Here is a 23520-nt window from a genome sequence, read left to right as displayed (position 1 = left end):
ATTAGCTTTGAAAAACACATAGCATATGTTTTCACTGTTTATCTTTGTAGCCATGTCTTTCTATCTACCACATGGAAGCAGCATAGTGCTGTTGCTGTGATATCAACATTGAATAGATACGAGTGGCGCTTTTTTCCCTGGAAGCATTTCCCATTGCCTTGGAAAACTGGAGGTGTGCTCCTGCATCAGGTATGACTAAAGGAAAAAAAATACAGGAAGAAATCTAACGCCACGTACCGGGGATAGTTGTTTTTGCGCTAAAAGTAGCTATTCGATCGCGATGGCTATACCGCACAGCCCTAGGCTCAGGCATCTAAGTGGCACCGAAATGAGGGACTGAAATCTGTGTTGCGATTCGGTCTGGTAGATACCGGTCGTATAGGAACTGGTGCCATGTTGGCACCGGGTTTCGGTACCCAACCCTAATGACTTGTGAATTGTCATGGTGAACATTAGTATCATATTATATTAATGGATTTATTTTACAGTGCCTGTTGAAATATCCCATATAAGGGATGAAACATGTCGACATTTGCACTAATAATGCAGTAAATAGTGTAAATATATTAACTGGGTCTGTCAAAGGATGACTGTGATTAAATCAGGTGATTTAAGATGTGATTACAGGCTCCTGGGTGGCTCAGTTAAGAAGGCGCTTGTCTTGAGTGCAGACTTAGCCCTACGGCCTGGGTTCAGCCCTAGCTGTCTCATCAGCTGACAGTGCCTGGGAGTCTACAGCAGCAGAACAAATTGGCTTCGCTTTGCTGGGGTAGGGGTGTGTTTGCTGGGAGGGATGCCTGCGAGCCACCAGATAGCGGAGCCAGGCCCGTCCTCCAGTCGGCACTTCACTGCACAACAGTGTGGGACTTGCTGTGTCAGAAAAAATAGCCATTGACTCAAGTATATGTATGTGATGAGGCAAGTATATGATGCATTAAGTAATTAAAATTTGTGTCAATTAAGTGCACCTGCACAAGCGCATAAGTTGTTGCACTGAGACGAGCCTAATGCGCAGTTGGCCATTCCAAAAAGGATTGTGTAAAGGGCAAGAGTTAAAACAGCGATCAGTGTTTCCAGCATGCGTACACATTGCTGGAATAACTTTTAAATTGATGTTTAACACCAAATAACAAAAGTAGATCTGAATGTTATTGAAAGCAATTGGGTGAATAAAGCAAAAAACTAAATGAGTTGCAAATTACTCTTTATTAGTGAAACTAACCGATAAGTTGCATGCTTTTCAATTTGTCAGTGCAGTGATGTAGAACACCATTTGATGATGCTGTTTCATTAAAATACACTGAAACAAAACATTTGTAAATTCATATTTTCAGAAAGACGTTCAAGCTTAAAAGGGAATAAATAAATTTAACTAAACTTAAAATCTGCCATCTCAAAATCTGCATTGTAATGGAAAAGGGTTATCCTTGCATTTGCTTTCCTACAATAAAAAGACTGACTGAAGTCACGTTATCAAGCCATCTATGTGAGTTAGGCTCTCAGCTGCTCCTAGCACCAGCAATGGAAAAAAAACACAACGTGTTGGATTGAAAGACATGCATTCTTTATTGATTGGCTTTTGGTTTGTAGATCTGTGAAAATGGAAGTGTTTAGCAGTGATAATGAAGAATCATACCCCCTAGGAAGACAATGGTAAAAAAAAAAAAATGTAGGTGGGTCATCAGCCCTAGTTCCTCTGAGTTTGGGTTTCCAGTCTTACATAACAGGCTGATAGGAAAGATGGCTAGCTTTTCGTGAGAAAGCCTTGCAGTCATCCCACCAGCCAGAAGTGTCATGTGTGCGGTAAGTGCTTTTCTCATCTTCAAGCCAACGGAAACTCATCCCATTTAGTGAACACAATCAAACTGATAGCAGACACTACGTTGGCATTCGAGAGTGAAAACATTGAACTGAAAATGAAATTTTCCCAGATTAAATAAACTGCATGAGTCAATACATTGCTTGTGATAGCCCAAGTATTTACCCTTAATCAGTGGGACCCTAATATAAAATGCTAGGGATTTTCTTCCCAGTTTCTTCCCTTATGTGACTGCCCATGTTGGTATCAAGAAGGGAATGAAGAACCCATCACTGTTCAGTGTACACAAACACATAAATGGGTTTCTGTCGCCAATCCTAGATTTCTAAGCAGCACCCTTCAGTTTTAGTAGAATTACAGAAACTACAGACTTTTCATTTGATTGCTTGTCGGATTGTTTGACAATTTTATGAAATATGTACCTGAGTGCTAAATTGGTAGGTGACATGTCTCAGGAAACGGTTGTAAGCAGTTTAAAATGAGAAACAAGGGTGCACAACAATTGCACGCTTAATGAGTCATTGTTAAATAAAGCCAAGGCTGTAACTAAATCAGACATGGGACAGCCCCTACACTTCCTTTCTGTTTTGTTAAACAGCAGTCTGGAAGTCAATTCAAGGCAAAATTGGGCCCCACCGAGGCATAGTATTCTGGTGTGAAATATGGGCTATATTTCCCAACCCACGTCACTGAAGGGCTTTCAGTACTAACACAGTGAGCCCTCTGACTATGGACATAGAGCAGATATTTGTTTGTTCATCTTCCATGGCATCCCTCATTAATTTCATAAACAGCACTCATTGTGCCGCAGAAATGCATACCTACATTTTTGGGTTAGTAGTAAATGACATTGATCTCAGTCACTAAAGGCAGCGCCATGTGCAGCTCAGCTTCCAAGGCATTGCGCACTCATCCATGCAGTGCTTACATTGTTCCAACAAAACTATTTCAAGTGTCAGATTACCTACTGCCCACAGCCAAATGTGTCTGACCTTCCTAATTACCACTGTTCGGGTGTCATGATTCGGTAACAACACAAACATAAGCCGTTTTCTCATATGAACTCCGGACAGTGTCCGGAGTTGCCCTTTCACACATGTAGCACACAGCAGGAGCTTGTCCGTGTCGGACGCTTTCTCACCTACTGGAAATACTCTGTTTGGTTTAGGCGAGGGGTGGCGCCTGGGTAGAGTGCGCAGGAGGCAGGACATGACACAAAAAGTACGCTGCAGAAGTCAGTGTTTTGTTTACAGCACATCAAAGATGGCGCATGAGGCTACCGACTCATCCGTAATGACGACTGTTTTTGCGTTGATATCTATACTGCATGTATTTGAACGTATATGCAATATCAACGAAAGAATGGAAAGCAATATACAGGCAGGCAGAAAAGAGTATGAAGCAGATGTTTGTATTCTTCAGTTTCGCGCCAGTCGCATGATAGAAATGTCATCAACATGCCCACTCGCTCGTTATGAATTCTCCGGACAATGACCCACTCTATTCACACATGGACTCAATTGGACATTGCACGGAGTTTGTACTAGGGAGCTGGCTGGATAAAGTCCGTTTAATGTCCGGTCTAACTGATTCAGACATTTGCGTTCTCACATACAGCCCCTCTGGGTAATGTTTAGATAAGTTCAGGGTTACAGTGCATGTCTGAAAGGGGCTATACTCTCATTTACCTGTGATGGAAAGAAGCTGGCAGTTTTCCCCAAGCGTACACATTGGGTTTGAGTGCTGAAGTTTCGTCAAGTGTCCTTCATCTCCATCCATTGTATTCCTGCCCTCTCATGTGCAGGCGCTGGTACTATTTATTTCTACACAATACTTCATGCCTGTGGGGAAATGAACCAAGTGGTCATTATTCCCAAGTGCCTGTGGGAGCAGTGTTTTTAAACCACCTCCAGCGTTTCCAGCGCCTGCCTATTATGATGAATGTGGTTCTGACAAGTTCCTCTCCCAGTCAACATTAGCAAGGTGATGTGCAGCATTTCCCAAGGTGATGTTCTTTAAATTATCTTCAGAGAACATTGCTAATGCACGTTTTTAATGAACTTGTAGATGAACGTGCGTAACTTCATGGTAATCCTGATTTCAGGAGAACAGCTTGACTGGTTGGTGCTCTGACGTGCTGTGTGTTCCACCAGGCATGGAATTCATGTTAAAACTGTGCCGAGAGCACCAGCTGGCGGGAAACGCACGTGCTTCGGCGACTGAAGCCTCGCAAAGTGCCGTTTTGTTGGTTTAGTGAAACCAGGCACTGAGCGTCTTTGTGTTTTTACTGGGTCACAGGTGTACTGTTCTCCTGTCTTGTATCGGGGGGGTGGTGTACAGCCTGTCCCTTTGGAGACTGACAGAAAAATGGGTGACATCAGGTTTTCTGAAAGTCGTTAAGGTACAAAAGCAGTGGGGGGTAGCGTGCATAGTGTTTCTGCAAGTTTCACAAGGGAGTTTCAGCAGGAGAAACAAAGGAATGCATGTACACTTTTTGTCCAGTGTATATGCATTTGTTCCCACGTCATATCAGAATGTATTGCTGGTTGCTGATGGGACGCTGCCCCTGTTCATCAGAATACAGGTTGAGCTTGCTTGTGGTATGTGCTTCCCAGGCTTTGGTCACCACCTCTGTAGATTTCAGGTTCCATGTTTGGCAGCAGGCTGCCGTCTAATCTGCTGTCTAATGGAGTGTGAAACTGGAGTTAACGATAATGGTCACGTTTATGGCCCCAGACGGATTCCCTGGTTCTCCTGAGATAATTCTGAGGTAAATGACAAAAGTATTCACCCGTGTCTCCCTGTGGCTCTAAGCGTAGCTGTACAGTAGCCTGTGTTTCTCACAGGAAGTTTGTGATGGATGCTCGCTCTATGAAACATTGCTTTTCTGTTGGGTGCTGGAGAGACCCAGATGTCTCGCCTGAAAGAGGAGGCTTGGCTTCATAAAAATGCGCACAGCCTGCCAGGAAAGAAAAAAAAAAAAAAAAACTCTGGGGTGGAATGGTGATTTGAGTTTGATTCGAGCTGTGCCAGACGATAGTTTCACAGGGATTTGCTTCATTGAACTTAGTGCTGGTCAGAAGCGACTTTCCTAAAAAGGCCGTCCAAGTCCCGTAGCCCCCCCCCCTCCCGCCATGGCCGCTGCCCTGGCTGCGCCGCTCTCTGCCACCCCTCTCCGCAGGTGTCGCTCGCGCTCTTGCCATCTTGACCGAGACAGCTGCATTCCTGTGGTTACGCATTACACACCCACTTAACCACTGCGGTTTACCAGAACACTGCTCCCTCCGCTACAACCCGGCAAGCACATGTGCAGCCCGCTGTAAATGACTCAGCGGCCAGATTAAGGCTTTTCGATCCCAAGGCGCCTCGTCCAATAAGACATCTGCTGTGATTAACATCTGCAGCTCTAAATGTTGTATTTCGGGGGTTTTCTTCTTCCTTCCTGTTTGGGCGTTCGTTTCCATGGCTTCAAAGGTTTGAACCATGCTGGTGAATTTTGCCTCCCCTGGTGTCGAACGTCTTCCATGCTTTGGACTTTACTGAATGCACCAGCTGTACCTTATACTGAGCAGCCTTGACGTAGGAGAGTGTATGCTCCTCCTTTCTGATGGGCTCCTGCATGTAAAGTCAGCAGGCAGAGCTTGGAGCATGTGGAGGTGATTTTTAATGCTGGGAGAGTGAAGTGAAATGAGCAGGTCTTATAAAAAGCCTGATAAAATGAGCCTGTTTGCGGAGAGTGAAATGCCCGGGGCATAATGACCGCATGCGGGGAGAGTGAAAGCGTCTGGCTGCTACAGGGCTATTGGCACAGTGGGGGGCAGGTATAGACTGGTGCTCCTCTCTCAGGAGGGATTGACTGACACATTGATTGAATGGTGCTGCAGTCGTCACACACAGCCACTGCTGGCACATGGAAACTGAAACTAATGACGCCCTTGTACAACTACAGAAACATGGGAGAGCATGACTCCAGCTATTCTGCTGACTGAAATATTGTACTGCTAAAAGACAAGTGTAAAGGCCATGTGGTCTGAGCTGTATAATTTAACTTGTTGGCGATAAATAGCAAGAAAAATAAACACAACCATGACTGAGTATATACAGTAACCCATCCATGGTTCACTCTGTAAATGAGAAACTTTGTGTGTATAGTAGTATTTGCCATTACAAATGAGTTGCTGCTCCAAAAATACTGCACTGTGAATATTGGACTGGTTTTGGTATGGTCTTGATTGCTTGAGAACCATTAAAGTATTTAGAATTTGCGTGCATTATAATAGTTTCACCCCCTTCAGCAAGGAATAAAAGTTATGTGTGATTCATTAAGAATATAATTTCATTATTACATTACTTACACATAAGTAAGTCGGATGAATGGAAAGATTATCAGAGGTATTCACTGTGTCTGTTCAAACGGTAGTCTTCAGTATGGCATCCAGCGTCTGGGGAAATCAAGATGAAAAGCTCACACGGTGTGAGAAAAATGTATCACCTGTGACTTTAAGAAAGATCTTGTGAATCAGGTTGAAGCCACCTTGGAGGATGCAGCGTGGATTAGCAGCAAAGAGCAATCGCAAGTGCCATGGCTCAAAAGGAGAACAATATTGCTCCCCTAGTGGCCATAATGTGCAAAGCACTTAAATGGCAGCACTTCAAAGCTTCGATTCCCAGCCTCAGTAGCAATGAAGTTTTTTATTATTGCATAGCCCATCCAGATCTACAAGGTTAAGTGTACCTCTGCCAGCATACATTGTTATTGGATTGGCAATAAAAAATCTTAATTAATATAACATAAATAAGTTGACCAGTCTCAAGCAACCCATGTGTCATGTATGTGCACACTCTGGTTAAGTATAAATGCACACCCTGGAATGGAGGTAAGTCTCCAATTACTCCAGAAAAAAAAAAACATTGGGGAAGAGAATGCTTACATTAACTGTTGTGGAGATGACCTAGGTGCATTTAGCAGTACAATACACAGCTTTGGGAATCGGTGCTTTCTTTTTGTTATAATAATGAAGTATTGGTTGTCGCAGACGTAGAAGTTTGAGAATTAAAAACGTTGAACTAGGTTTTGAACTTTTATATATTACCAGTGACATCAGCTCAGCTATTGCTATAAGTAAGCTCTGTGTATGCATACATTGCATAGCACAGCTTCAGTATATTCAATTGTATACATTTTATGAAAAGAATAGTGAAAAGTTTGAAAGGCCTTACGATAATTTTTTTTCAGACCAGTGTGCCAAGGTGATGAAACAGCATTTGAATAAAAAAGAGCTTTATGCAGACTGCAGAACTTTTATCATGGCTCTCCATTGGTGGGTATGGGTTGCCCAATGGCTGTATTTAGAATGAAATTAGAAGATAAATGGCTTTATCAGAATTGATTCTCATGGGGTTAGTAGTACCTGATAATTATAATTTATTTTTTCCTGTTGATTGACCTGTTTGTACTGTGTGTGTGTGCTACATGTGTGAATTTGACGAAGTACGAACATCAAATCAGACAAATTACCTGTGTTGGCATTGGACGGGCCGTAGATGTAACAATGACATGGAAAAACTGCCTTTTGTATTAATTCCACACCAATCTTAAGAAAAAACTAATTTCTGCATTCATTCAACATGTTTTTACACTGATGAAACACTTGGAAATTGGGAAATGCTTGAAAAGGAAATGTTTATTGTCAGCTGTTTGGTTTGAGTTGAGAATACATTTCTTTTCAAGCAAATTAAATATGGAACTGATATCCCTCATTGAGTGATATGAAAGATAGTTGCATTTTGCATGAATGTATTCAAATGGGAGAGGTGGCCCTGCAGCACACAGCTGACACCCTGAAGGCAGATTTCTCTGGGGGCTCTTATCACTCGACTTGCCCGTAATTTGCACTTTTTCTTCTGTCTTTTAGGTCGTTCATCTGAAACGCATCTCAGAGTTGGCTGGTGTGGTTTATGAAGAGTGGAAATCATTACTAAGTTGAGCTGGTCCAGAAGATGTTAAAGAAATGATAGCAGCACCAGAATTGCAAGCAGAGTTTCATTTCCCTCAGTAAGCATTTTTCAATGAGTCGGTTTGAGCTGTGACCCTGTGTATGCATGCGCGTGCACATACACATACACACACGCATATACAAACACATTTGAGATCTCCTTTCTTGGATTGCTTGTAGTGAATATTTAGAGAAAATGTATTTGTCTACAGGGAAACCGACACACACTTCTCTTCTGACACGGACTTTGATGATCCCGATGGCAGGAATGCAAGTGTGGGAAAAGGAAAGGTATGGAGCAGAGTTGCCTTTTTCCAGCCCAGGCACCCTTTGCAGAGACTTGCTTTGCTGTGCCACCTGTTCTCACTCTGGCTCTGTCTTCCCTGTGCTGCAGACTGTTAAGAAGGGGAAGAAGGCCCCTGGAGAAAAGGGGAAGGGCGGTGGCACAGGGAAGGGCGGAGGCGTAGGCCGCATTAACGGGCACCACCAGGAGAACGGCATGGAGAACATGATGCTGTTCGAGGTGGTGAAGCTTGGCAAGAGCGCCATGCAGGTGGGTGCACCGTCCCTTTAAGAGACCGTTTCCCTCCAAAGTGAGGTCAGTCAGTGTAACCCAGTGACTGCGGTCCTCAGTGTGGATATTTTTAATTATTTGGGGGACAGAATGTTAATTATTGGGGAATTTGGTGACTGAAGAATGACTGTTTGCTTGAAACCTGTTATATATATTTTTTTAAAATCTGCAGACTGTTGTTGACGATTGGATTGAATCCTACAAGCATGACCGAGACACAGCACTTCTGGATTTAATCAACTTCTTCATACAGTGCTCTGGCTGCAAAGGTACAGCATTGTGTTGTAAAGATTAATCTTGCCAAGTTATAACATGTATATAAAGTAGAAGTGATGAGCAATGAGCATATTACTGTCCATGGAAAGTAGTTTCATGTTTTTTGTGTTTTTTGTCACAGGGGTTGTCAGCGGAGAAATGTTCAGACACATGCAAAACTCTGAAATCATTAGGAAGATGACTGAGGAGTTTGATGAGGTATTCTTCAGAAACTGCAATTTATTTTAATCTACTGTATATTGATATTACTGCTTATTGATTGTAATTGATCATAAGATGGATTTCCTGAATAACATGTGTTACTTATTACTGTAGAATTTTATGTTTGATCTCTGATTATGTTTATGAAAGTAAAATAATTTTAGTAAAATATATTAATATATGTTATTTAATGTTTATAATTATAATTTAATATAATTTACTTATTGAACTTTGTAGCTTTCATAATGTTTAATAAATACAGTATAGTAAATAACTAGAAAGCATTTGTTATTTTTAGTTTCTGTAATTATGTGATTGAAGTGCTGTCTAAATGCTGTACTTGCACTATTAATTCAGTTGCTTGTTGCCTAAACAGGACCTTTCTGCCCACTCTATGTACATTTTATGCTCTTGATATTGATTGAATATAATTGCATTCTGCCTACAACTGCACCACAAATTCCCCTAAGTTCTTCTGTAGTACATTACCAGTGTGTTGTAAGTAACTTGCGTAAAGGCTGGGAGCAGGAAGAAAATGAACCCTGTCTGTGCCTTGCCTTTCAGGACAGCGGGGACTACCCGCTGACCATAGCCGGGCCGCAGTGGAAGAAGTTTAAATCGAGCTTCTGCGAGTTCATCGGGGTCCTGGTGCGGCAGTGCCAGTACAGCATCATCTACGACGAGTACATGATGGACACGGTCATCTCGCTGCTCACCGGCCTCTCCGACTCCCAGGTCCGAGCCTTCCGGCACACCAGCACCCTGGCAGGTCAGAACGCCTCCCACAGCACACTTACTACACTCCTTGCTTCTCACACACTGTTGGGTCAGTCCAAAAAACCCCAAATCTGGCTACTTTTGGAATATTAATGTGTTTTTTGAGAGTTCTATTTAGAATTTTTCACTAATGTAATGGGGTGTGAGTAGTTTAATTTTGTTCAAATATTTATGCCTCCATCATATCAGCAAAAGTGATAGTCTGCAGGGAGGCTGGGATAAGCAAATAAAATGTCAAAGTACAGCATATGAAAATAGTTTAAGATACAGTTGCAATTTGGCCTCAGGAGCACTTGTAGAAATATGTATGCCAGCTTTCAAGAGAGTCTGAGATGGTCATGCTGAAATGGTTTTGAGTGACTGTTAAGGATAGCGTGTCTTTGTCCGCATCCAGCGATGAAGCTCATGACGGCTCTGGTTAACGTGGCGCTGAACCTCAGCATCAACATGGACAACACGCAGCGGCAGTACGAGGCCGAGAGGAACAAAATCATCGGCAAGAGGGCCAACGACCGCCTGGAGCTGCTGCTGCAGAAACGCAAAGAGGTGAGGAGACCGTGTCAGCGCGTGCACCTCTCAGCTCTCTGCTCATACCCCTGCTGCCGCTGCGGCAGAGTCACACATCAGGACAGCGTGATGCTTGAGACGATCCGTTGTATTGCGTTCCACTTTCCCTGTCCCCCTCAAAATCTGAAAGCGAGATGAAGTGTTATTCAACTGTCGGTAATTAAACTGTCTGTGAAATGGAGGTGCTGTTCGGTTCTGGGTATCCTTCCCTATTAAAAAGATGTTTTACCTGTAAAATATAGATACCTTTGGATGTGTCAGCAGATCTGCACTGGATTTGTTTTTGTGTTTGTGTACGTGTGTATTGATCCACAAGGGCTGCTTGTAGTGGTATGCGTTGAGCTGGCAGCGCTCATTGAGTTACATAAGCACAGGGCCTGCTGGGATACCATCTGCTGGCTAGTTTAATTATGAAAGGAAGGAGGATGATGGAGTGCAGTCTTTATTAAAAACACAAGGTCTGTGGTACCATTAAAATGACAATCAAAATTGATCCATTTATTATCTTTTGTTTGTTTGTTTTGGTTATGTTATTTCTTCTATAATTGCAGCTTTTGCAAATGGCAAAAATGGTACCAATGATTTGTGGTCTGTTTTTCTTTTCAGCTTCAAGAAAACCAGGATGAAATTGAAAACATGATGAATGCAATATTCAAAGGTGTTTTCGTTCATCGATATCGGTAGGTATTATCCCTGGCAAACAGTTTGCTTCCTGTGGTGAGCTGGCTTTCAAGGTGTTTGTTACTCCAGAATTAGAGGTCATTATAATAACACACACATTATACGCATTATTACAGCTACGTCAGTGCCACATCATTGCTGTGTGCGTGTGTGTGTGTGGATTCCATTTTATTTTCAGAATGGTTACACCATCTGATAAAATAGTTAGCTTTTACCTTTACGTATTACTATGGTTACTCAGGAAATCGTTTCTCATTTATCAAAATTGTAAGATGTAGACGTAGAAGAAGCGTGACATTTGTTTGTGTTTTGAGGGACAGTACTGACCATTGGTTGAATTCCTCTGTCCCCTTCAGTGATGCGATAGCGGAAATCCGAGCCATTTGCATCGAGGAGATCGGGGTTTGGATGAAGATGTACAGTGATGCGTTCCTCAACGACAGCTATCTGAAGTACGTGGGGTGGACCATGCACGACAAGGTGAGCCGTCGTCTTTCTGGCTTCCTGACATGTGCATTCAGCTGTAGAATGACCTTCAGGTATAACAGGTTGCCTCTCCGTTTCCAGCAAGGTGAGGTGAGACTAAAGTGTCTGACTGCGCTCCAAGGCCTGTACTACAACCGCGAGCTGAACACCAAGCTGGAGCTCTTCACCAGCCGCTTCAAGGTGAGCGTCGCCTCCGTCTGGCTCCCGCCCCACGCCCTCCCACGCGCCGTGCTGCATCTCAGCAGGCCTCTCCCAGCCGCATCTGTCCCTCTGCTGTCACCCGCACCAGCATTCCGCTCACCTTTCACTCCACTGACACACCGTGCTCTCAGAGTAAAAGCTGACAGAAGGCCTTTTGGATGCTGTTAATGCTGCAGATACGTTTTACAGGAATACGGCAGTGCTTATTTTCAGGTTATATTACAAACAGGGGTGAAATGATGTTGTTGATGAATTTCATGGTGCCTAAAGTCTGAACTTTGCTTGTGTGAAACAGGACCGCATTGTCTCCATGACGCTGGATAAGGAATACGATGTTGCAGTGCAAGCAATAAAGCTCCTTACCCTGGTGTTACAGTGAGTATAGCCCCGTTTCCAAAATACGCTCATTGGAAAAGCAATGGAAATGAACCTATAACACCTGTTTTATGAAGGGATTATAAATGCTTTGTGTCACCGTGCGCTATTGTGTTTTGTGTTGTGCAGTAGCAGCGATGAAGTCCTCACGGCAGAAGACTGTGAGAGTGTTTATCACCTTGTGTACTCTGCACACCGGCCAGTAGCTGTGGCAGCTGGAGAGTTCCTCTTTAAAAAGTGAGTGGCGCGTGTTGTCCCTCATGTTCGTTTGACCGACGGCTAAGAACATCAATGAAGGCGAGGCAAACTGAGTAATATCACACCGCTAAATGACCCTTTTCTCACTCCTCTGAGAACAGAAGTGGCTTTGGAGAAACTAAAAGCTAGAGAGAAAGGAAGAGAGTGTGTAGGAAGGCTGAGGCAGGCAGGAGGCGGAGACAGAAAGACCGCTCCTTTATGAGGAAACTCTGAGCATGTGTAAGTGGTCGAAGTTTTCAGGTGTTAATCTTTTTGAATAAAGTGTACAGGGCTGTGCAGAGCCTCCCCACTGATCTTCCAGCTGTGAGTGAAATGGATTTCATTTTCAGACACCGTCGTGGGGTCCAATTCCAGTCACGAAAAGGATCAGAGAGCAGCCCCCTTTTTTTGCAATTAGTGAGCGTTACATGCCTGGCTGACTGAGATGTAAGGGCATAGTGCCGGATGGGATTTGCGCAGCTAAAAGTACTCTTTTGAGAGAGAACTTTAATGTTAAAGTAAGAGAAGGACTTCTCCAGTGTGTCGAAAGAGTACCCTCCCTCCCCTATGTAGTCATCAGAAAATGTGTTGCGGTGTCAGTGTCAGAATGGTGCTGTTGACGGCGGCGTTGCGGTTGTGTTCCTCAGACTCTTCAGCCAGCGCGACCCTGAGGAGGACAGCATGCCTAAGAGGAGAGGCAGGCAGAGCCCCAATGCCAACCTCATCAAGACCACCGTTTTCTTCTTCCTGGAGAGCGAGGTACAGCCACACTGTTGTCTTTCCACTTCCACGTAGAGCAGAAAGACATTTCCAGCGATGTGTTAGCAGGAGCAGAAAACCAGAGTTCCCTTGTGCCGGTTTGGTTGTAATAGCTGCAGTTGTTGCATTGTGTGTCAGTATACTGAAATGTGATGAACTGTTTTAGGAGTAATTTGTTGGTTGATCTATGGGTACTGAGCAGATGATTATCCTAGAAGAGTAGAAATTGACAGGTGGCTGAACAGAAACCAAACCAAGCTGGGTGATTGCAGAGTAAAAGTAATCAATGTGATGAACGTGTACTGTTGCCAAGGAAGGCATCTTACACATATGGGTCTAACGATAAGGCCCAGTCGTTGTTCCCTCTGAACACAAGAAGTTTTCAGCTTTAACTGAGTGTCACCCGTTTCCATTATTTTTACAGTTGCATATCGATTAAGCAGAAGGATAGGGATGGAGACAGGCATGTCATGTTGGTACAGTGACGCCACATGCTTCAATGTTGTGGTCACTGGTGCTTTCTGCATTGAGTTATTGTATATGGATGTTGTAGTGATGCTGTGGTGACCCCTCTCTGCAGCTCCACGAGCATGCGGCCTATCTGGTGGACAGCATGTGGGAGTGCGCCACGGAGCTGCTGAAGGACTGGGAGTGCATGATCAGCCTGCTGCTGGACGAGCCCCTCCCCGGGGAGGAAGGTAAGGGCCGCTGCCCGGCTGTCTGCTCACACTCACTTGTTCCTAGCGGCAGACTAGGCGTTAGTATAGGCCACCCCCCTGGGTAAAGTATACTACCTACAGTTTCACATCTTTTGACCTATTTCTCACAAGATGTATACTTTGCTCAACAGCACTATGGGATTCCAGCCCAGGGGCCCAGAGTGCAGTGCTCTCCAATGCCCCTTTCACTCTCACCACCAGCGTCTACAGAGTCAGGGTCTGTTTAATGAAGGAAAATGCCCCTCTGTTACTTTGTGGAAACAAGAATGCTACTCCATATTAGCCTCAGAGCTGCAGGCAGGTCCCCGGTGTGAGATGTAGGCTCTCTGTGCTTCTCTGGAGTTTGCGCGAGGCTGCAGCTTGTCTTCCCTCTCGCAGCCCTGACGGACCGCCAGGAGACAGCCCTGATTGAGATCATGCTGTGCACCATCCGCCAGGCTGCTGAGTGCCACCCTCCTGTGGGCAGAGGGACAGGCAAGAGGGTGAGACTGGCTCCACCCCACTCCACCCACACAACACCACCCACCTTCAACATGTCACCATATGTAACGCAATGTTGCTTTCAGGGACCATTGTGAGACACTACGCTCACATCGGTATGATGCCAGTGTGCTGCACTTAGCGCCTGACAACTATCAATTAACAGTATAATATAATAACTAACAATTTTTATCCTTGTCTTGTTGATGTGCTGTTTTCAGCGTTGTTCTTTTACAGTTTTCCTGGCTTTTCCGTATCTGGTGTTGTGCCTCTGGTGTGTGTTTAATGTATCATGCTGTAACAGCCTTGAGTTGCTCTGGATAAGATAAGCCCTCTCTGCCGCACTGTTGAAGATGCATGCTACTTCCTTTGATTGATCTCTATGCATTTCCTCTCCAAGGTGTTGACCGCGAAGGAAAAAAAAACCCAGCTGGATGACAGGACTAGAATAACCGAGCTCTTCTCTGTGGCTTTGCCTCCTCTACTGGCTAAGGTATGTTGCTTCACTGCGTACACGCATTCCAAGCGGTGTCAAGTTTGTCGCTTTGTTTAACTCACACTTTTTTTGAATTCAAATCATAATACTGTCTCTCTCTCTTTTGCAGTACTCAGTAGATGCTGAGAAGGTGACCAATCTGTTGCAGCTTCCACAGTTCTTTGACCTCGAGATTTACACCACAGGGCGATTAGAAAAGGTGAGACTCTAACGCCAGTGCCCCTTAACCTAATTTGTTATCCTTAACCTGATTTGTTGTGAGTGGATGTTACAGGTCTGAACACTGTGTGTGGATGGTGAGTTCTTATTTTGCAATGTTCTGCGGTGCTTAATTTAATGGTTTCTCTTCTCGCAGCACCTGGAATCTTTGTTACGGCAGATTAGGGAGATTGTGGAGAAGCACACAGACACTGATGTGCTGGAGGCCTGCTCCAAGACCTACCACGCCCTCTGCAACGAGGAGTTCACCATCTTCAACAGGGTGGACATTGCCCGCAGCCAGCTGCTGGATGAGCTGGTGGACAAGTTCAACAGGCTGCTGGAGGACTTCCTGCAGGAGGTGAGAGTGGAGCTGTTGGTGCTGTGTTGGGTGGAGGTGTTAGTTCTGTTAATGCTGTTTTGAGTGAGAGTGTTCAGAGATGAGCTCGAGGGTGAGAATGAAGCTGCTGGGAGGTGGGTGAACTAAGTGCTGATTCTGACTCGGAGATTTGCACTTCCAGGGGGAGGAACCAGATGAAGATGATGCGTACCAGGTCTTGTCCACACTCAAGAGAATCACAGCTTTCCACAAGTAAGTGGTTCCGGGTTGCAGGTGGAAAGTTTTTTGAGTTTGAGTCCTGTATGTTAAAGGCTAATGTTGTTCTTGTTTGTGTTATTTGAGATGTTGTTCGCCTCAGGTGAAAAAGAATGGTATTCGTGTCAGGTGCTTGCACTTGCTGTTTGTGCCTGTTCTTAATGAGTTTCCCTTCTTCCCAGTGCACACGACCTCTCCAAATGGGACCTGTTCACCAGCAACTACAAGTTACTTAACACGGGCATAGAGAACGGGGACATGCCTGAGCAGGTGAGCAGCACAGCAGAGTCTCATCACGTGTGGCCCAGGGTTCAAGAAATATGCGCTCTAATTCTCTCTGTGTCCTTCCAGATCGTCATCCACGCGCTGCAGTGCGCTCACTACGTCATCCTGTGGCACCTGGCCAAGGTCTCGGAGGGCGTTTCCAAAAAGGTGCGATTGTGTGAAAGAAATGGTCGTGCTTTCAGTAGCCCTCCCCTTTAGCGTTATAACGCTGCTGCCGTGGAGCAGAGCTCATCACCACAGCTATACGCATGTTCCAGTTCAAAGTCATGTTTTGCTTCAAGCCAGCAAAATTCCAATGTGTGAAATTACATGGGAATTACTCTTTACCTGCTGTGTAAATACATGTTGTTGCAAATGTGTAGTTTATGCAATTATATGTTCTCTGCATCATGTGATTAGTTCCCCTAAAACAAAATCCCTGCTCCCAGCTACGTATGAAGTCCAGAACTGAGTCAAGTCTTAATATAACAGTACAGGTTGTCAAAACATGGACTTGCTTGAAGTTTTGCAGTACCTGTGTAACATTGTTGGGTCAGTAAATTGCCTGCTGGAGTGTTGCACAAATACAATTTCCAGCCTGTTGCCTCATTTGAACATCTCTGTTGTTCTGCAGGAGGACATGGTGACTCTGAGGAAGCAGATGAGGGCTTTCTGTTTGATGTGCCAGCGCTACCTAACAAATGTGAACACGACTGTCAAAGAACAGGTCTGTACTGGAGACAGTGTTTGTACTCAGATTTGACATATGGACAGACAAAACAGCAGGCTATAACGGAGGCCATTTCTGCCAATATTTCTACCAGCATCTGCTAAATGAGGCGATAGTGTAGCATAGTGGTAATGAGCAGGACTCGTAACCGAAAAGTTGGCGGCTCAATTCCTTGCTGAGGCACTGCTGTTGTACCATTGGGCAAGGTACTTAACCCCAGAATTGCCTCAGTAAATATCCAGCTGTATAAATGGATAACATGTAAAAATAGTAACCTATGTAAATTAGTCTAGATAAGAGTGTGTGCGCAAAATGCCAATAATGTAATGTAAATCGCAATAATTTAATGTAATGTAAAGATTGCGTCCATGGTCGTGGCAACAGATGAGCATGACTCACAATCTGTTGGCTCCCCGGTTTTGCAGGCCTTTACTATCCTCTGCGATTTGCTGATGATCTTCAGCCACCAGATCGTCTCCGGGGGTCGCGACACCCTGGAGCCGCTCATCTACACGCCAGACTCCTCTCTGCAGTCAGAGCTGCTCAGCTTCATCCTGGACCACGTCTTCATCGACCAGGATGACGACAGCAACAGCACAGGTGAGACATGCCAGGGTGCCCTGCTGCGGCGGAGCTTAAGGCCGCAATCCAGGCCTGCCTCCTCCCTGACGCTGGATCTTGTGCCGGGCTTACTTCAGTTTCGACCAGTTCATTTAATTGTCATGTTGTAATTGCTGTGAGCCACTAGAGGGAGACAAATTCAGCTTGTGTTGTATTTGTGAATTGCTCAGAGAAGCTGTGTCCACTCCGTGTGCTTGCATTGCAGACCTGAAAAATGGTTTGAGATGTGATTATTTTTTTTCCTTTTACTGAGCAGATGGACAACAGGATGATGAAGCGGGCAAAATCGAAGCTTTGCACAAGAGGCGAAACCTGCTTGCAGCATACTGTAAACTGATCATTTACAATGTGGTGGAGATGAACACTGGGGCGGACATATTTAAGCAATACATGAGGGTATGTGGGCCTTTAGTCTTTATCTGCTTTTTTGGAAAGCCTGTTTTTCCTACTGAAGTTTATAACCATGAGTGTTTTTTTTTTCCTTAATCCAACAGTATTATAATGACTACGGAGACATCATCAAGGAAACCATGAGCAAAACAAGACAGATCGATAAGATACAATGTGCAAAAACCCTCATTTTGAGTTTGCAGCAGGTAAGATTGCAGCTTTTTATGTAAGATTAATGTAGTCATGATAATGAGATAAAATATGAAGTGTGCAAAAAATGTAATTTGTTTTTTGGCTTTGGGAGTAATGTAGAAAACATGCTGTTTTGGAGTCATACACTTATTATTCAGAGTGGGTCTTTGATTTGTTAGCATGAATCCTGAGTGTGTATTCCTCTTAACGTGTGTAACTTCTGTTGTCATGTTTCCCTCCAGCTATTCAACGAGATGCTGTCGGACCTCAGCCCTAATTTCGACCGCTCATCCTCAGCTTTCTGTGGCATCAAGGAGCTGGCCCGCCGTTTCTCACTAACCTTTGGCTTGGATCAGCTGAAAACTAGGGAAGCCATTGCCATGTTACACAAGTAAGTACCTGGAGCACATGTCTGCAATCAGCCTTAAACAACCTGCCATCACTGCATCAAAATGCAGAAAACAAGCAAAATGTTCTTAGTGTAGTCTTTAAGCCTTGTCGCATTGCATTCTCTGGGTATGTTGCTGAAATGGAGTAAGGGGAGACGGTGAATTCTATTTACAGTTTCCTCCACGGCCACATTAGACACAACACAAACTGTATAGCAGTCTGCACTTGAATGAAAAATGTGCTTGTTGATTTCAGGGACGGCATTGAGTTTGCTTTCAAGGAGCCCAGTCCTCACGGAGAAGGCCACCCTCCTGTCAATCTGGCCTTCCTGGACATCTTAAGCGAGTTCTCCTCCAAACTCATGCGTCAGGACAAGAGGACTGTGTAAGTCAGTCAGTCGTGTGACACCCCCCCCCCCCCCCAGCCCTACCCAAAACAACTGTTTGAACTGTTCAGCCAATAGCTGGGAGAGCAACTGCTGGAAGTGATGCTTGGCATATGTATTTAGGGAGCAGGTCAATTGGCACGGTGCAGTTCTTGTGCTTTCAAGAGCTGAGAGTTGATGCTTTGGGCTCCTGAAAGCTCAGGGCTTTTATGACTGCACCTGGGAGTGAGTGCTGTTCGCCCACACTCACATGACTCTCTGTCCCCCACAGCCACATCTATCTGGAGAGGTTCATGACCTTCCAGATGGCCCTGCAGCGGGAAGACTGCTGGCTCCCGCTCATCTCCTACCGGAACTCCCTGCAGGCAGGAGGGGACGATGACACGATGTCTGTCGTCAGCGGCATCAGCAGCCGCGGCTCCACCATCAGGAGCAAGAAGGCCAAGCCGGCCACCGGCAAGAGGAAACTGGCTGAAGGTGAGGGGCCGTTGACCAGCAGCGTTCTCAGAAGGCCAACAGACAATGTCCTTTCTCCTTCGTATTTATTTTACACACACAAACAGGGCCACGTTACACAAACGTGTAGTGAACATTGGGTTGGTGTATGTAGTGAATAGAATATATAGTGTAGATTAGTGGTTGTTCAGTTTGTGCAGTGGCCCAAATTGTTTAACCATAACTTTAATTGTAACTTGATTTCAATGATTTTTGATTCAGTTTTGTCAGTGTTTTTATTGGTTTGTGGGGAGTAAGTACCTGCACCTGTGGTTTTTTTGTGCACTGAAAGCATTTGTGTAGGTTAAATATACATTCTTCATTCTTTATCAAACTAAGTTTTACAGCTTAAAACATTTGTGCTGTGAAAAATGGTCTGCATTGCATTTCTAACACGTGAAGAGAGACATAGATCAGTGTAATGAACAGCCATTTCATGTCAGCCTTCCTTTGCAGCACTGGTTCCTCCAGTGCTGCAATCATCCACATGCCTCCTATCCATTTGCATTCTTCCAGTGGGCCCTTGTGGCCCATTTACATTCAGTTAGCTACATTTGCAGGATGCTCACATGCTCTCACACGGACTCTAGGAATCCATTTTTCATGCAGTTATTAATGGGTGGGGTGGCTTGCCAGGGTTTGGAGTGTAAGCAGAGACTCTCTGAATGTTCAAGATCAGTCTTGACACACTGCTGCCTGGGCTGAGTGGCCTCCTGTTGTTGAACATCTTGTGTCTAGCCACTCACCCGTTCTTCCACCCAGCTATTTATGTATGAATGGCAATCAAACACTACGTTTGCGTCCCAGTCTGCAGGTGAGCAGGTTAGCACTTCATGTGATATTACAGAAGTATATACTGGTGGAGGAAGGGCAGGTTTTCCATTTGGGAGTCCATTTGGGACACATTCTGCTGTTATCATTCCAATGCCATGGCTCCTGATGAAACAAGAAAAAATTGCAAGAAACCATAGAAACGGCATAAGTGGTGACATCTGGAATTGGAATCTTAGGCAAAAATGTTAAAACATTACCAATCTGAAACTGCGTTTAACACTAGACAGTTTTCAATTTGTGTCCATTCGCGCACTGATCTTTCCCATTATTTACTAGCTCAGTTCGGAAACAGGCAGTATGGATGTAAAATGAAATCAATTTGCAGGAAGTAGTGTTATATATGAAATAACAATAAGAGTAAATGTGAAAATGAGTCTCTCTCCTATGAATTTCCCGCTTGTAGGCTAATAATGCAACAAAATGTCATTGCTCATGATTAACCTTAGAGAGTATTGTAGTGAAGGGCAGTCATTTGTGAATCCAGCTTTATTTTAAAAAAGGCTAGTGATTGGTATGAAACATTTTATTTTTCTAACAATTTACAATTGCTACTTAAAACTCATACATATTATGTAGTTTGCGCCTTAAAATCGATCTCCAAACCTTTCATAAGTCACTATGGATGAGAGCGTCTGGCAAATGCAAAGTTCTTTCTGTTCACTTCAAATTAAAATGCACAGGTACAGTGTTATAACTGTGTTGTGACTTGTGCAAAAAAAAAATGTTCATACAGTAGAATGGTGCAACCAAGGGCCAATGAAAGGTTATTTTCCAGATTGTACTGTCGATCACGTGACATGCCACCATTTTGAAGGGAAATAATTAAAGCAAGTGAGCAGAAATGCAGATTGGGAGGGAGTCTTACACTCCACCCCACAACCAAATGATCCAATATCCATTCAAGCCAAAGCAACTATTTTTCACACTATAAGTCTGAAAAACTACAAGTCCCACAGTGCACCAGGAGGCAGACTGACTTGAGCATAGATGCATCCTCCTGACAGTCAGTAACTCACAGGTGCCCGAGGTGCCCAAGCATGTCACAGACGCCAGTGGTGCAGCCCTGTCTGGTGGAATAAAGCCAATTTTTTTCTGCCACTCTAGGATCCTGGTCATCTTCAGTAGATGAAACTGTCAGTTGGGAACCCTAGTCATAGGCCCTAGCCTTTGCTGTGAACAAGTGCTTTTATTGCCTAGGCCACTTGGGAGCCTGTATGATATTATATTTATGTTCGACAGTTAAATTGGTTCTGGCTTTGAGGAAATCAGTGATGCAGAACTGGGGATCAGTGAAAGTTCTGATTAATTTGAGCGCACTGTGATAATTGAGAGAGAATGTGAGTGGCCATTTTTAAAATAATTCTGGAATGCAAGCATTGAAAAATACATTTTATAGAGCACAAAATGTTATTGATACTTAAGGAATATCTGATACATACAGTGCCTTGGCAAAAGCATTCAGACCTTTCCCCAGTTGTCACGTTTTACTGAATTACAAATGGTACATTGAAATTTTTTTCTGTCTGATATTTTATTTAAAAACGCTGAATTATTTGAAGGTGACTTTGGTTTTATGTTAGAAAATACTTTTTAAAAAATTAAAAACCAAGACATGCTGTTTGCATATGTATTTAAGTTTACATAGATGACATAAATTGCCCTAAAGAGGACACAATTCTCTTACCATTTGCCCCTACCTGTGAACCATCAACTTAGCTGTCAGTATATACCCAGTGTTTTTACACTTTGTTTCTCCGCCTTTGCTGTGAATGTGTTGAACAGGGCGCTTCGTTGTGGAACGTTGTAGATCCTGAGCCTTTAAGAAGTGAAACAGCTGTAGTGAAGTTGTGCAGGATGTTACTCACAGAAAGTCTAAGGCAGTACTGATTGGTAATTGTCAGTATGGCTAGGCCAGATTTTACTCCTGAGAGTTAACCACCCCCCACCCCTCCCCCCTTGCGCACCACAGCAGAGGAGAGCAGCAGTAGCAGCGACAGCATGTGGCTGAACCGCGAGCAGACCATGCAGACGCCGGTCATGATGCCCTCGCCCCACCTCACCTCCACCGCCATGAGGGACACCAAGAGGATACGCCCCGAGGACAGCTACATGGGGGTGTACGCCCTTCCCCCAGAGCAGCAGCAGCAGCAGCAGCAACAGCAACAGCAGCAGCACCCCCAGCCACCCCAGCCACACCACCACCAGACACCCATGGACTACAAGTAGGCATTTCCACTTAGCCTTCACCCAGCTCTTGATGATGACTCCTTTTAGTCCTCTTGGACCCTAGCGTGCCCTTGTACATCTAAGGAAAAGGCAATGCAGTGTGCTCATCAAAAGCTATGTAATCTGTAACAGTAACACCTAAACAAACCTGTACCCATGAGTAGTACTGTCTTTGAATACTCAGTGATGGAGTGTAAGAAGAATATTATGCTGTGGCAATCCTTATGAATTGTTTAATTAAATTTATAGTGCTGTAAATGGAGGATATGTTTAAAAGGCTGTGAAAGTCGCTCTGCTTAAGCAATGTAATTATGAGCAACTTGGGCATTTCTACGGCAGCTCTTATAGACTAAATCCCCAGCAGACGACCTTACAGAAACTCATCACGGAGGAGAAGAAAGACCGGGGTGATACTGCGTATCATTAACTCAGCCCATTCTGTTCCCAGTACCCAGGTCACTTGGATGCTGGCCCAGAGGCAACAAGAGGAGGTCCGACAGCAGCAGGAGCGAGCGATGAATTACGCCAAACTGAGGAGCAACCTGCAGCACGCCATGTAAGGACACAGAGCGGCCGCCGTGACGGCACGCGCTTTCATCCGTCTGTCCAGCCGCCTTCAGGTGGCACTTGCTGTGCTGACCCCTGGGCTTGCTCTGAGAACATTAAACCCAGGGATTGTGTCTGGTTTTACTGAGCAGTTTTAAGTCAGCCCTGTATGAATCATTTTCTTGTAGATTTTTAGATGTAGATTGTCTTGGAAAATGCAACACCATTTCCCTGGCATTCATTTTAGGACACTGAATTTTCCCAAAAATGGAAAATGCATATGATGCACCACGAGAAATGAATGCAAAAAGAGAACTGTTATGGTAATCGCTGCCAGGCTCTCAGAGCACAACTGTAGATAAGCTGGCCTGCTGAACTGCTTGTGTCTGGCATGTCCCTCAGTCGCCGTGGCACCGGACTCATGGAGGATGATGAGGAGCCAATCGTGGAAGATGTGATGATGTCGTCCGAAGGCCGGATCGAGGACTTGAATGAAGGCATGGACTTTGACACCATGGATATTGATCTGGTACGATGAGGAGTTCTAAATCAATGTTCTTTCAACAATTTTCCATGCATCATTACAACTGCAAGTCCACGTTTATGTCAAAAGTATTATCTTTTGTGTCAGTTTACCTTTGAGATAATTTACACCAGATATTAAGAATTTCCTTTCCTGTATGCACCCTAGATAAGTTAAGTGGTTAATTTACAATTTCACCTTCAAAGAGGTTTTTTTGAGTTTTTAATAAAACAGGATTCTAGTTTTGAAAATATTAAATGGTCATATTATTCTCCACTATATGTTAAATCACTCTTTAATTAGTGTTTCTGCAAGGAATTATTTCATGAATTTTTTCTGTTCTTTTCACCCTCTGACACCTGTTTCTTACAGCCACCATCAAAAAATCGCCGGGAGCGATCAGAGCTTAAGCCAGACTTCTTTGACCCTGCTTCAATCATGGATGAGTCGGTAAGGTTCCACGTATAACCATGTTTCAGTCATATAG

General features: G+C 44.2%; 1 protein-coding gene across 1 annotated transcript in view; it reads left to right on the top strand.

The window, feature by feature from the left end:
• Nucleotides 1-23520, top strand: part of stag2b (stromal antigen 2b) — a 33394-nt gene that overhangs the window by 8357 nt on the left and 1517 nt on the right. The window contains exons 2-33 of the mRNA XM_036547707.1: nucleotides 7735-7874; nucleotides 8028-8106; nucleotides 8210-8368; nucleotides 8562-8658; nucleotides 8787-8863; nucleotides 9431-9635; nucleotides 10038-10189; nucleotides 10817-10890; nucleotides 11248-11371; nucleotides 11459-11557; nucleotides 11874-11953; nucleotides 12083-12190; nucleotides 12838-12949; nucleotides 13530-13647; nucleotides 14047-14150; nucleotides 14549-14641; nucleotides 14754-14843; nucleotides 15000-15203; nucleotides 15364-15434; nucleotides 15620-15707; nucleotides 15789-15869; nucleotides 16336-16428; nucleotides 16857-17031; nucleotides 17309-17448; nucleotides 17547-17648; nucleotides 17877-18025; nucleotides 18280-18408; nucleotides 18681-18886; nucleotides 21708-21960; nucleotides 22413-22520; nucleotides 22913-23039; nucleotides 23406-23483. Coding sequence (XP_036403600.1) covers nucleotides 7831-7874; nucleotides 8028-8106; nucleotides 8210-8368; nucleotides 8562-8658; nucleotides 8787-8863; nucleotides 9431-9635; nucleotides 10038-10189; nucleotides 10817-10890; nucleotides 11248-11371; nucleotides 11459-11557; nucleotides 11874-11953; nucleotides 12083-12190; nucleotides 12838-12949; nucleotides 13530-13647; nucleotides 14047-14150; nucleotides 14549-14641; nucleotides 14754-14843; nucleotides 15000-15203; nucleotides 15364-15434; nucleotides 15620-15707; nucleotides 15789-15869; nucleotides 16336-16428; nucleotides 16857-17031; nucleotides 17309-17448; nucleotides 17547-17648; nucleotides 17877-18025; nucleotides 18280-18408; nucleotides 18681-18886; nucleotides 21708-21960; nucleotides 22413-22520; nucleotides 22913-23039; nucleotides 23406-23483 — 3819 coding nt within the window. The 5' untranslated portion in view covers nucleotides 7735-7830. The remainder of the gene's footprint in view (nucleotides 1-7734; nucleotides 7875-8027; nucleotides 8107-8209; nucleotides 8369-8561; nucleotides 8659-8786; nucleotides 8864-9430; nucleotides 9636-10037; nucleotides 10190-10816; nucleotides 10891-11247; nucleotides 11372-11458; nucleotides 11558-11873; nucleotides 11954-12082; nucleotides 12191-12837; nucleotides 12950-13529; nucleotides 13648-14046; nucleotides 14151-14548; nucleotides 14642-14753; nucleotides 14844-14999; nucleotides 15204-15363; nucleotides 15435-15619; nucleotides 15708-15788; nucleotides 15870-16335; nucleotides 16429-16856; nucleotides 17032-17308; nucleotides 17449-17546; nucleotides 17649-17876; nucleotides 18026-18279; nucleotides 18409-18680; nucleotides 18887-21707; nucleotides 21961-22412; nucleotides 22521-22912; nucleotides 23040-23405; nucleotides 23484-23520) is intronic.

This window comes from Megalops cyprinoides, chromosome 16 (assembly GCF_013368585.1).
Source record: "Megalops cyprinoides isolate fMegCyp1 chromosome 16, fMegCyp1.pri, whole genome shotgun sequence".
NCBI lineage: Eukaryota > Metazoa > Chordata > Actinopteri > Elopiformes > Megalopidae > Megalops > Megalops cyprinoides.
This window is presented reverse-complemented; position numbering and strand designations above follow the sequence as displayed.